The sequence below is a fragment of the Oreochromis niloticus genome, linkage group LG17 (assembly GCF_001858045.2).
Source record: "Oreochromis niloticus isolate F11D_XX linkage group LG17, O_niloticus_UMD_NMBU, whole genome shotgun sequence".
In the NCBI taxonomy this organism is placed as follows: domain Eukaryota; kingdom Metazoa; phylum Chordata; class Actinopteri; order Cichliformes; family Cichlidae; genus Oreochromis; species Oreochromis niloticus.
The window spans coordinates 27,666,287-27,678,858 of NC_031981.2; the positions used below are offsets into that span (position 1 = coordinate 27,666,287).

General features: G+C 42.1%; 2 protein-coding genes and 1 long non-coding RNA gene across 5 annotated transcripts; 2 read left to right on the forward strand and 1 right to left on the reverse strand.

The window, feature by feature from the left end:
- The first annotated feature begins 287 nt into the window (after nt 1-287).
- On the forward strand, nt 288-2,571 carry LOC109194477 (leukocyte elastase inhibitor). Its single transcript, XM_019346595.2, has 6 exons — nt 288-350; nt 846-983; nt 1,067-1,184; nt 1,286-1,428; nt 1,564-1,722; nt 1,856-2,571. The coding sequence occupies exons 1-6, from the start codon at nt 303-305 to the stop codon at nt 2,264-2,266; spliced, it is 1,017 nt and encodes a 338-aa protein (XP_019202140.1). The 5' UTR covers nt 288-302; the 3' UTR covers nt 2,267-2,571.
- A 661-nt stretch (nt 2,572-3,232) lies between these two features.
- LOC109195111 (uncharacterized) lies at nt 3,233-7,961 on the reverse strand. The gene is made up of 3 exons (XR_003214479.1): nt 7,654-7,961; nt 6,541-6,659; nt 3,233-3,908 (listed from the first exon to the last, which is right to left on the reverse strand). It is a non-coding gene; the product is annotated as an uncharacterized LOC109195111 (long non-coding RNA).
- LOC100690487 (leukocyte elastase inhibitor) lies at nt 6,849-10,980 on the forward strand. 3 transcript variants are annotated; one of them, XM_019346583.2, is made up of 7 exons: nt 6,849-6,938; nt 7,987-8,170; nt 8,749-8,886; nt 8,970-9,087; nt 9,187-9,329; nt 9,465-9,623; nt 10,432-10,980. In XM_019346583.2, the coding sequence occupies exons 2-7, from the start codon at nt 8,003-8,005 to the stop codon at nt 10,840-10,842; spliced, it is 1,137 nt and encodes a 378-aa protein (XP_019202128.1). In that variant the 5' UTR covers nt 6,849-6,938; nt 7,987-8,002; the 3' UTR covers nt 10,843-10,980. The 3 variants fall into 3 exon arrangements, with proteins under 3 accessions (XP_019202128.1, XP_019202127.1, XP_025755258.1); XM_019346582.2 differs by having other exon boundaries at nt 6,929-6,949; XM_025899473.1 differs by lacking the exon at nt 6,849-6,938 and adding an exon at nt 7,221-7,276.
- Nucleotides 10,981-12,572: the final 1,592 nt, after the last annotated feature.

Below are 12,572 nucleotides of genomic sequence, written 5' to 3' on the forward strand. Positions count from 1 at the left end.
CTGCTTGCTGCACAGGGAGGAGAGGGCGGGGCGGCGGGGGATTCTCTGACTGGCTGGAGCAGCATCCAATAACCAACTCGCAAAATAAAACAAAATAAAAACAAACCAACAAACACGAAACCCCCAGATATTATGATACAGACTTATAATTTGCACCGATCTGTTTTTCGAAATTCTATACCCGAAAAGCGAGCGCGAGAGCCCTCGGTGCGCCTGCTCGCTGCTGAAGTCAAAGTAAACTTTATTGTCATCTCCGCTATATACAGTACAAGAATTCCCATCATGGAGAAGAAGAAAGCTGGATGCCAGAATCAGTGAAAACCTTGAAGGATGTTAGTCGTCTAACAGAGGTACAGCAGGGCATCATGAGATACGGGTCCTGGATGATGTAACAAAACAAAAACAAAAAAAGTCAATAGCAGAGGTCGACCGACTGAATGATTTGGACTCCAAAGTCCCATTCAGGGTTTATTCTTAGCTGCACGAAAGATATGGGCTCAAAATGTGGTCATAAATATTTTGTACTTGTAAATCAGGATTTGTATGTGTAAAAAGAATTTGTGTATGTGTAAAAAAGATTTGTATGTGTAAAAAGAATTTGTGCGTTTACGCACAAATTCTTTTTGTGCGTAAAAAAGAATTTTTTACGCACGCAAAAATTCTTTTTACACATACAAATCCTGATTTACAAGTACAAAATATTTATGACCACATTTTGAGCCCATAAACCTGATGCTGAAAGAATAAAGTTGTCCAGTTTCTGCCTTTGGACCATAAATTGTTACATTAGGGTCGCTCAGGCTCAGTGTCACATCCTTTCAGTCTTTGTCTTCAATGCCACACAGGCCCTCTCATTCAGCTCAGGTGAAGGCGTCCATGCAGACTTCCAGAAACTGAACGCTGACATCAACTCACCTTCTGCATCCTACATCCTGAAACTAGCCAACCGTCTTTATGGAGAAAACACTGCCCACTTCCTCCCAGTGAGTGTTCACATCAATGATTCTCTTCATAAAGTTCTTCATTACAAAGACTGGATTAATAAACAGATGTCTGCTCTCTGCAGGACTTCCTTGAAGCCACACAGAAGTACTACCAGGCAGACCTGAAGGCTGTGGACTTCATCGGAGCTCCAGAGGCGTGCAGAGCAGAGATCAACAGCTGGGTCGAGCAGCAGACAGAAAGTGAGAATGTGCATCTTCCACAGCCTGAACAGCAGGGAATCATTTTAGCATCCTCTGTGGATTATAATGAAATATTGTTGTGTTTCTGTATTTCCTGTCAGATAAGATAAAAGACCTTCTGAAGCCAGGAACAGTCAACGCGGATACCAGACTGGCTCTGGTCAATGCTGTCTACTTCAAGGGCAACTGGAGGAACCCATTTGATGAGGCAAACACCAAAGAGATGCCCTTTAAAATCAGACAGGTAGAAATTTAACTGAAGGTTACAAATTCTGAATCAAAAGCCTGAATACAGGAAACAGTTTCAAAGGTTTATGGTAAGCACCATCAGACGCTTTCTGATAACATGATCTGGTCGCCTGGATTTCCTGTGTGTCAGAATGAGACCGTACCAGTCCAGATGATGTACCAGGAGAAGAAGCTTCCCTACAACTACATTGCTGACCATGATTTGCAGATCCTGGAGCTGCCCTATGTGGCTGAGGAGCTCAGCATGTTCATTCTGCTGCCTAAGGAGTCCTCAGACCCTCTGCTGAAGGTACACAGCCTAGAAACATGCTTACTTACTTTATTAAATTTGATCATTTAACAGACAGCTCCTGATTTCATGTATAAAATGAATTTAAATATGAGCAAAACAAATATGACAAAATGTATTAACTGTGTTCCAGCTGGAGAAGGAGCTAACACAGGAGAGACTGAATGAATGGACCGACAGGAAAAACATGAGCACCTATTCAGAAGTTGTCCTTCACCTGCCAAAGTTCAAGCTGGAGGAAGACTACGAGCTGAATGAACCTCTGGCTAAACTGGGTATGAAGGACGTGTTCTGTGCAGGAAGAGCTGACCTGTCTGGCATGAACGGTGAAGGGGGGCTCTTCCTGTCTACGGTGGCCCACAAGGCCTTTGTGGAGGTGAATGAGGAGGGCACAGAGGCCGCTGCAGCCACAGATGCTGTGATCACCGCTTATTGTTATATACCGGACACACACTTCAGAGCAGATCACCCCTTCCTCTTCTTCATCAGACACAATAAGACCAAGTCCATCCTGTTCTTTGGCAGATTCTCATCTCCTCAGTAGACAGAAGCAGCAGAGGAAGATGATGTTGCAATTCCAATAAATAAATCTCTGAAATAAAGGACACTGAGTTTTGTGTTGTGATGTTTTGCTAATTATAAAACTGTATTTTTCACTGAAATATTTAACTACTTATCAGACACGTTTGTGTACCTTCTATAAAATATTTTGCTTTTCAAAAGAGATGGTACTTCTATAAAAGCACAAGTTCTAGTAGGTGGAAAGGCCCCAGCAATGCTGAAAAATATATACAGTTATTACAGCAGCATATTTTTCAGGGAAGGCCTTTTATGTTACAGTATACTAAACTGCATGCTGCAGCTATTACAGCCACAATGACAAATGAACAGTTAGAATCCAATATCACAAAAAAAATCTAGCAGCTACTCTTGTCACATGTTTACAGACTTGTTAAAAGATGAGGGAATGTTTCACAGTGGCAAACACGACTCTGTGCCAACATTTTTGAGACAGTCATGATGCTCTTTACTCAAAACTATCAGTTTTTCTCAGTTTACACATCTGATGTGTTTTCTGTGTTTTGCTGAGAATAAAATGTGGGAAAATCATCGCAGTCTGTTTTCATTTACATTTTACATAGTCTGTCAACATTTTTTTAAATTGGGGTTATACATTAAACACAGAGCATCACAGACTTTACTGATATCTGATTAACTCCACTGCTTATGTTGTTCAGTATCAACATTTCTCAAATGATGCTCAGGGCTGTAGCACACACTACAGATATAAATGACATCATTAGTCACCTGTCCAGTCCAGATTATGTAGATGAAGGAGAAGCCCTGCAACTACAATCCATGAAAATGATGGAGAGCACAGATTTAAACCATGCGACACGAAGGCTGATGGTTCGAAGAAGGCAGGCAAGAAGATGATTGGACTGCAGTAATGACAGTAACAAGTGACAGTGGCAGCCAAAACTAATTACTCATGAGAAAACAAGCGTGATTTGTGGCGTGACGTGTGGGATTCAGACAGCCAAGCAGGTGAGGCAGACAACATTTAATGGACAATGAGCAAAGAAAGATGTGCAGCATTTAATCATTAACATGCCTACAATGCACAGAAACTCCACATGTGGCTACACAAAGCAAAACCTGTACAGACTTATGAAGTTTCACTTTGCAGAAAATCAGCATCAAAAAATCAGAAAATAATATAAAAGGCTCAATATGATGGATTGAATGAACTTCCATACAATGACTCATGTGGATATATCGTCCTCAGAACCGAGTACAAAAGAATCTTTCCATTGAACTTTTTTTATGATTTCCTTCCTCTTTGAAGCTATAAGAAACCACCCAAACACATCAGGCATCAATGGAAAGCCCGGGATGGCCTCTATTTAGTAGATCAGGACATAGTAAGATATCTCAAATGAGTCAAAAGACATAGACTAAAAACAAATGTCCATTGCAGAGGAAATAAATGAACAAGCTGGTTCTCAGGAGGATATGAAAGCAATGCTAAATGTACCTCCCTATCAGGAAACAGTGACACAGTAGTGTGCAAGGATGATGCAAACATGTGAATCCTGCCAGTCGCTGAAGCAGTGTCGTGGTTATGAAAGAGCCTTGGGCATCCAGGTCCAGCAAATTAGTCACTGAGCCCCCTCAGCAGAAATCTGAAATTGCACAACACATATTGACATAATTTTGAAATAAAAAACCTAAAAACCCAAATGCTGATAAACTATTTCAGTGGCAATCATGATAACCAGCATGACTGAGGAGGTGGGTGTGATGCAAATTTCTTTATTTTATTAATGACCACATGTTTTTCCAATTTCACTTTTAGTAATATCACTTTTTGTGTCATTTAGTTATATACATATATGATAGCATCACATATGTTTTATGCTTTATTACACAAACACAGTTAGATCATTGTGAGTAAGTTAGAGACATCCAGACGTTGTGGGGATTAGACAAATAGTGGGACTCCTTCTCCTTTACTCATAGAAGAAGGAGGAGGCTTCAGGAAGTTAATCTTTAGGTGACGGTTAAGTAAAAAACAAGGTCATAACTCTATCTGGGAGGATGAGCTAAAGGTATAGACCCACGTGATGTGGCAATGTGTAAGTGTTGTGGAATGTCTTTGTCTGTATGTTTTGTCACTTTGCATATAAGGCACAGGGCAGCGCCCATCTTCAGAGAGGAGTTTGGTGTTTGACCAGAGTGCTCTCTCTGCTGCAGCATATTATTAAACCAAATCAAAAGAACGTCTTGATGCACGCTCAATCATCCAGGTAAGTAAATCCCAAAAAGTTGATTCTGTTCATCTGGATGTAGAGTTTTCAGTGGGAGAAACATTTCATCACTCATCCAAGTGACTTCTTCAGTCTAAGCTGATTGCAGGTTTCCCCAAATCTTATAAACAGTACATTTGCATAATGACTGAAACTAGCACCACTGAATGAACAACAGGCTGGGAGGTCAGTTCCTAAATCATTAGTATGAAAATTCTCATGGCCATTGATCAAGAACCATTGATCAAAGCTCAATGATCAAGGACCGCTGATCAATGGCCATGAGTACCATTCACAGACAGTTGGGGAATGGCTGCAAAGGGAGGAACGCTGGTTTAAGCCTGGAGTCGAGGCCATTTGGGTGAAAAGGGAAATACCATCACTGAATCGAGGAGGGGGCCTAAGGGTACATCTTTCACCATCTTACAATGCTGTGATTGCAGCCATTCCCTTTTCGTTACTGTTCGTCTGATTTTGGGTCCGCTCCATAAACACACCAGCGTACCCCATCGTGACATGAGGTTCTAAACACTATCAATCACGGCCATACAGATGAGGGTTAACTCAACGATCCAGCGTTAACTGAAGCTCAGGCGCACTGCTTAATAGGTCGCTCCGATGATGTCAATCAGCACAGCTGATGAGCGGAAGGTGTGGCTACCTCCAGCACCAGAACACTTCTGGGTTGAGAGGTCGTTCCGGCAACACAAACAAAAACAGCGCACATGGACACAACGGGCAGGTAGGCCGCGGAAGACTGCCGGACCCTGACGGTTCCTCCCAATCATGCCCCCGGAACAGGGGGCACGGGACAATGTTTGAATTAATGCAGAGAGTATATAAAGGAAAATGGAAACAGCCTATAACATGCATTGTGTTTGGCAAGTGATGTACATGTGTATATATATCAGTGGCTGTCAATAAAGTTTCTCTCTCTCAGACTGTGTTCAAGTCCAGGAAATGGCAAAAGCCTGTGTGTTTATTCCCCCGTAATTATCCTAAGTGCAGTCTAGATAATACACTGGAAAACTTTCCAATGAGTCAAGCAGGAAGGACTACGCATTCCAAATGAGCAACGAGGAGCCACTGTTATTTTTATGATCCTCAGGCTGTAGACAGCAACATGCAGCACACCACTTTAACATTCTGATAGAAGCTTCATACATACAGCTTTGAAATGAGAAGAATCAGCTGCAGATGAAGGAGAGACAGAACTGGTAATCACTTTGTATATAATAATACATCCACGTGCACTGAGAGAGGTAAAGGTGCAGCAATATCAGGAGAGGAATTTTGATACAGAGAGCAGGGCATCTCAACAAAATGGAAATTATGACTTTGATCTTATGATCAGTTTCAATGGGCACTCCACTAAACAGTTGACTCCTCATGGGAGACACAAATATGTTAAAAAAAAAAAAAAGTAAAGTCGTTTTTGCCGTTGAAAGAAATGGACTCACATTAATTACCTAAAACTGGCAATAAAGTATTTGCTGGAACTCAGACATTGTAAAATATGGACATGGATACAGAGGTCTGAAATGAGAAGCCAGTGCACTGCAGTGTCCTTAAACCTGCATTCTTTTTAATGGCCAGCAATCAGCATTACCTATGGTTGCAAAGAGTTCCACTTCTACAGAAGTCTGTGAGGCCAAAAAGATTACAGTTCCACAGTCAGGCCGGGCCCTCTCACAAGCTCTCTATCGCCATCTGCTGACACTCTGAAAACTCCATCACTCCTACACTGTATGCAGCTGTGTGTGCTGCTGTTCTTTCATGGAAAGGAGAATTTTGGGCTGTTTTACAGTTATTAAATAATTCTCGTCATTTTTAATATATGACACTTTCATCTGTTAACAGTTAAAGTTGAAGGTTTTAAGAATAGCCATCACTTCAATATGCTTCCAATCAGCAATGAAGAAAAAAAATATTTTAGTGTTGTTCTTTTTTTGGTTTTGTTTTTTTGTTTTTACATTTAACATATTCATTGCTCGAAAAACAAACTCACCCCGAATATCAAGAATGCCCGTCATGAAGAAGAAGAAAGCTGGATACCAGAATCAGGAAAGCCTTGAAGGATGTTAGTCGGCTAACAGAGTTACAGGAGGGCATCATGAGATACAGGTGCTGGATGATGTAACAGAAGAAAAAAAAAAAAAACACCAGTTAGCAATGAGGAAACATTTCCGGCCAGAACACAGGAGGATTTTTTAGAGGAATGTACGTATGTGCATATGTTGTAGGAGCCATATGTGAGTTTTTCCTTTTTGGTGTTAAGAGGGTTGGTTTAAAATGCACACACTGCATTGGTGCACGGTTGTGGGGCGTGACTCATGGGTGTGTATTGGGCAATAAATGTTGTTGCACTCACCTGTTGAGCGCACCTGCTGTTTGATGAGCAAAACGGTGAGCATGGGGTAACACTTTCTGTTGACCGCAACTGAATGCGCAGTTTGTCTGATTCTGCGGGTGGATATCGCAATTTGGCATAATAATTGGTGTAACACTTTGAGAGTGGCAGTCATCTTTCTTTGTGCAGTTGTTTTACATTGGATCCCATGTACTGAAGTGTGGTTTGAATAGTATAATGGTTGAGTAAAGAGAACAGTAGCTCAGAAGTGCATTTCCTGCGTTATTGTTGCGTGTCGTCAGCATCCCCATGTTTAGCCTGCCGCGGCCGTCGGTTTGGAGGAGCCGTAATATATGTCGTTAATGATCAGATCGGAGAGGAAGCACTCTGTTCTGTGAGTTGCACTTACAGTCCGAGATTAGGGTCAGACTGTAAATATGCTTTTAATTACAGGCTCCAGGTTTCGTGGGAACTAAATGAATTAACAATGAACTGCACTAGAGAAACTTCATTCTCTGAAACATTCCGATCAACCGTTCCCGTCAGAGTCGATCGACCTGAGTTCAGGTTTACACACGAGATCTAGTCATGCTGTTCTCTGTAAAATAAGCCATCACTAGAAGAAGATTCCACTGCCACTGCAAACAGAAAAAAGTGGGGACTTGAATCTCAGAATTCTGTAAGAAAATTCGTCCCAAGTCCCCACTTTTTTCCTTTTCTGTTAAAGCCCTGATCATCTTCCGTAGGACCGCATTTCTTTATTCCACCAACCTTATTTACACGCTTTCCTCATTCCTGTGCTTCTCCTCGTTTTATGTGTCTACGAGTTTCACTTTTCTTTCTCTTCTCATCTTGCTTTGAATTTCTCGCACCCAGTGAGTAAAGCGTGCTTAAGTCACAGAAACCAGCTATGTGAAAACTGCTCAGGTTGTTAAAATAAATGCACAGCTGGCAGATGATTGGGGTGATTTTCTATATTCTCACAGCAGTGATGGTGTTACTTCCTGAAGGGTTTTTTCCCCTCATTGCTTAGACATAAAGTCTCTTACTGTGTTTCCTGTATGTAATGCTGTAGCAGTTTAAATGGTTGTTTGCATGTTACAGGAAAACACCATCAGCCATGTCCGCCGTCAGCAGCTCAAACACAGCCTTTGCCTTGGAGCTGTTCCGCACTCTGAGCCAGACAAACCCTGCTGGAAACATCTTTGTCTCTCCTCTGAGCATCAGCTCAGCTCTGGCCATGGTCTACCTGGGAGCTAAAGGAGACACTGCAGCTCAGATTGCTCAGGTCAGCTCACTGTCACTTGTTACCTGCACGAGGCCATCAGTTGATCAGCTGGCATGCCTGTGCAACTTCAAGCCTTTGTTGCATTTTAAAAGCAGTCAGTTTCACCTGTTTCCACAAAGTGTCTTATCAGATGTTGCTGTCTGTTCTTGTTTTGGTTTGTTTGGTTCTTTTATATATATTTATATCTTTGGAGAAATTTCACACCTTCTTGTGAGACCAGGGCTGTCTTATAAACTTTCTTTTCTTTTCAGTAGGTTTATGAATGGACAGAATTCATTCGTTAAACATGTTTGAAAAGCTCTGTTTATGTGGCCAAAATTCTGAATCCAAGATGTTCCCAGTCTGACATCAGCAATTTGTGTTTATAAATGGCATCAAAGTCCATAAAACCTACAAACAGTATAGTTACTGAGAGCATGATGCTCAGTGAGACTGACAGTGTGGTAAAGGTTATTATTAAACCTGATGCTGAAAGAATAAAGTTGTCCAGTTTCTGCCTTTGGACCATAAATTGTTACATTACGGTCGCTCAGGCTCAGTGTCACATCCTTTCAGTCTTTGTCTTCAATGCCACACAGGCCCTCTCCTTCAGCTCAGGTGAAGGCGTCCATGCAGACTTCCAGAAACTGAACGCTGACATCAACTCACCATCTGCATCCTACATCCTGAAACTAGCCAACCGTCTTTATGGAGAAAACACTGCCTACTTCCTCCCAGTGAGTGTCCACATCAATGATTCTCTTCATAAAGTTCTTCATTACAAAGACTGGATTAATAAACAGATGTCTGCTCTCTGCAGGAGTTCCTTGAAGCCACACATAGGTACTGCCAGGCAGACCTGAAGGCTGTGGACTTCATCGGAGCTCCAGAGGCGTGCAGAGCAGAGATCAACAGCTGGGTCGAGCAGCAGACAGAAAGTGAGACTGTGCATCTTCCACAGCCTGAACAGTAGGGAATCATTTTAGCATCCTCTGTGGATTATAATGAAATATTGTTGTTTCTGTATTTCCTGTCAGATAAGATAAAAGACCTTCTGAAGCCAGGAACAGTCAACAAAGATACCTTACTGACTCTGGTCAGTGCTGTCTACTTCAAGGGCAACTGGAGGAACAGATTTGAGGAGGCAAACACCAAAGAGATGCCCTTTAAAATCAGACAGGTAGAAATTTAACTGAAGGTTACAAAATCTGGGTCAAAACTCTGAATACAGGAAACAGTTTAAAACGTTTTAGGTAAGCACCATCAGAAGCTTTATGATAACATGATCTGGTCGTCTGGATTTCCTGTGTGTCAGAATGAGACCGTACCAGTCCAGATGATGTACCAGAAGAAGAAGCTTCCCTACAACTACATTCCTGACCATGGTTTGCAGATCCTGGAGCTGCCCTATGTGGGTGAGGAGCTCAGCATGTTCATTCTGCTGCCTAAGGAGTCCTCAGACCCTTTGCTGAAGGTACACAGCCTAGAAACAAGTTCCTGTAAAGAAAAGCCATGAAAACCTCTTCCTGTAGCATCCCTGATTGAATGATGGTCTCTTATACTAATGCTTCACACAATTTTTATTAGAGGTCTGGTTCACTGAAACATTTGGTGAAGACACTGTCAAAAACCCAAAATATTAATACCATAAAATTAAAATATTAAGGAAACACTCATTTCTCCTGCACACTAACTATAACATGAACATCAAATTACACTTTATATCATGAATCTTATGCATATTTTTCACCTCTCAATCCTACATAATCAAAAGGTGGCAAGTCCTTTCACTGGAAACTAAAATTCTCTTATGACATTGCTGCAGTTCACCCCATTTGCTCTTACTTTAGAGTTTTCGTAGTTGTAAGCTAGTAAACATTTTTGATTGCACATAACTTATTACATTAAAGGTAACATTAACAAAACTCATGCCACTGTCAGCCGGGTATTAATACAGACAATATACATAATCTATCGTCTTAAGGCCATATTGTAAAACCCACGTTATTAACAAAGCTTCATCTTGTGTTTTGCGCTAGTTTCCTGTTTCAAAATAAAAGCATGGACTTCAAAATAAAACCCAAGTAGTTCCAAAACAAATATACGTGTCAATATTACCAATTTATGTCTGACCATTCAAAGGTCATTTACACAAATGCTTCACTTCAGTTTACTTACATTCTTAAATGTTTAAATTTAACAGGCAGCTCCTGATTTCCTGTATAAAATGAATTTAAACAGGAGCAAAAGAAATATGACAAAATGTATTAACTGTGTTCCAGCTGGAGAAGGAGCTAACACAGGAGAGGCTGAATAAATGGACCGACAGGAAAAACATGGAAGTTGATTCAGAAGTTGTCCTTCACCTGCCAAAGTTCAAGCTGGAGGAAGACTATGAGCTGAATGAACCTCTGGCTAAACTGGGTATGAAGGACATGTTCTGTGCAGGAAGGGCTAACCTGTCTGGCATGAACGGTGAAGCTGGGCTCTTCCTTTCTACGGTGGCCCACAAGGCCTTTGCAGAGGTGAATGAGGAGGGCACGGAGGCCGCTGCAGCCACAGGTGCTGTGATCAAGGTGGAAAGTTTTATACCAGACACACACTTCACAGCAGATCACCCCTTCCTCTTCTTCATCAGACACAATAAGACCAAGTCCATCCTGTTCTTTGGCAGATTCTCATCTCCTCAGTAGACAGAAGCAGCAGAGGAAGATGATGTTGCAATTCCAATAAATAAATCTCTGAAATAAAGGACATTGAGTTTTGTGTTGTGATGTTTTGCTAATTATAAAACTGTATTTTTCACTGAAATATTAAACTACTTATATGTGGGTTTTTGTTTTGTGTGTGTTTGGGGGGTGGGGGGTTGTTTGTTGTAGCAGCTTTGGAGAACATGGATACTGTGTTGTGCAGCTATTATGAGTAGCCAGATTCCAAGATCAGACAAATCTCGCAGCTGCTCTCATCACATGTTTACAGACTCTTGTTAAAAGAAGAGGGAATGCTACACAGACTTTTTTCTTTTTTAAACTGGCATTCTAAATTAAACACAGGTTTTAACACCATTTCTCCTGATCTGTTTCACAACAGAGCACCACAGACTTTACTGATATCTGATTAACTGAACTGCTTATGCTGTTCAGTATCAACATTTCTCAAATGATACTCAGGCCTGCATGGATGCAGGTATAAATGACATCATCGGTTACCTGTGATGTGACCTGATTGGTCCTTAAAGACATGTTCTGAAAGGCAATGACGCATTTTCAAGCGCCATCATCAACTTATCTCCTTTGCCTCATATGCTTCTAAAACCTCTTACAGTTCACATAATGACACGTTTTCAAAAATTAAATGCTACCATCGACAAGTTTAATGTTGAAACCTTGTTGTAAATTGAATGTTATATGTATAATAATTCCCCTCCGTGGATCGCTACCATATTGATGGAGGGGTTTGTGTGTCCCAAGGACCCCAGGGACTATGTTGTGGGAGGCTTTTGCCCATGGCAAATTGATCCTAGGTGACGGCCCAGACAAAGACCAGTTCAAAAGCCCCTATCAGTAGAAGATACAGAGAACATTTCACCGTGCCTGGGATAGGGTTACTGGGGCCCTGCCTTAGTCCAAAAAAAGGGACATGGGCCTACCCTTCTGTAGGGAAGTCCCTGTTGTCTGCAGCTATATACCAAATGACAGGTCAGAGTACCGGGCCTTCTTGGACTCTGTCATCTTACTGGGAGACTTCAACGCTCATGTGGACACGGATAGTGATACCTGGAGAGGCGTGATTAGGAGGAACGGCCTGCCAGATCTGAACTGGAGTGATGTTCTGTTACTGGACTTATGTTCAAACATGGTGTTAGTTATGAACAAACTGTGGTTTGCACAGAAGGGTGTCCATAAGTGCACGTGGCACCAGGACACCCCAGGCTGCAGGTCAGTTTTGTAATTGTATCATCAGATCTGCGGCCGCATGTTCTGGACACTCGGGCAAACTCAGGTGTTGAGCTGTCAACTGATCACCACCTGGTGGTGAGTTGAATCAGGTGGTGGGGGAAGATGCTGGACAAACCTGGAGCGCCTAAACGTAAAGTAAGGGTGTGCTGGGAATGCCTAGCAGAGGCCACCATCCACAAGATCTTCTGCTCCCACCTCCGGCAGAGCTCTAACAGCATTCCAAGGGAGACTGGGGTCCTTCTGTCTGAATGAACCATGTTCAGCATCTCCATTGCTGAAGCTGCTTCAACCCCTGAACCAGATGGTGGACACCAGAGGTGAAGGGAACCATCGGGCTCTAGAAGAAGTCCTATTGAGCTTAGTCAGCCTGTGGTACTTCGACGGCAGCTGATGGGTACCTTCAGGCCAAGCGGAACACAGCTCGGACAGTGGCTGAAGCAAAAACTCTAGTGTGGGAGCAGTTC

Coding starts and splice junctions, on each gene's coding strand:
- LOC109194477 (XM_019346595.2), top strand. CDS start 303: ATGCCAGAATCAGTGAAAACCTTGAAGGATGTTAGTCGTCTAACAGAG. Junction 351..845: donor ATGTTAGTCGTCTAACAGAG/GTACAGCAGGGC, acceptor AATGCCACACAG/GCCCTCTCATTCAGCTCAGG. Junction 1,429..1,563: donor TGCCCTTTAAAATCAGACAG/GTAGAAATTTAA, acceptor CCTGTGTGTCAG/AATGAGACCGTACCAGTCCA.
- LOC100690487 (XM_025899473.1), top strand. CDS start 7,236: ATGTCGTTAATGATCAGATCGGAGAGGAAGCACTCTGTTCT. Junction 8,171..8,748: donor CTGCAGCTCAGATTGCTCAG/GTCAGCTCACTG, acceptor AATGCCACACAG/GCCCTCTCCTTCAGCTCAGG. Junction 9,624..10,431: donor CCTCAGACCCTTTGCTGAAG/GTACACAGCCTA, acceptor ACTGTGTTCCAG/CTGGAGAAGGAGCTAACACA.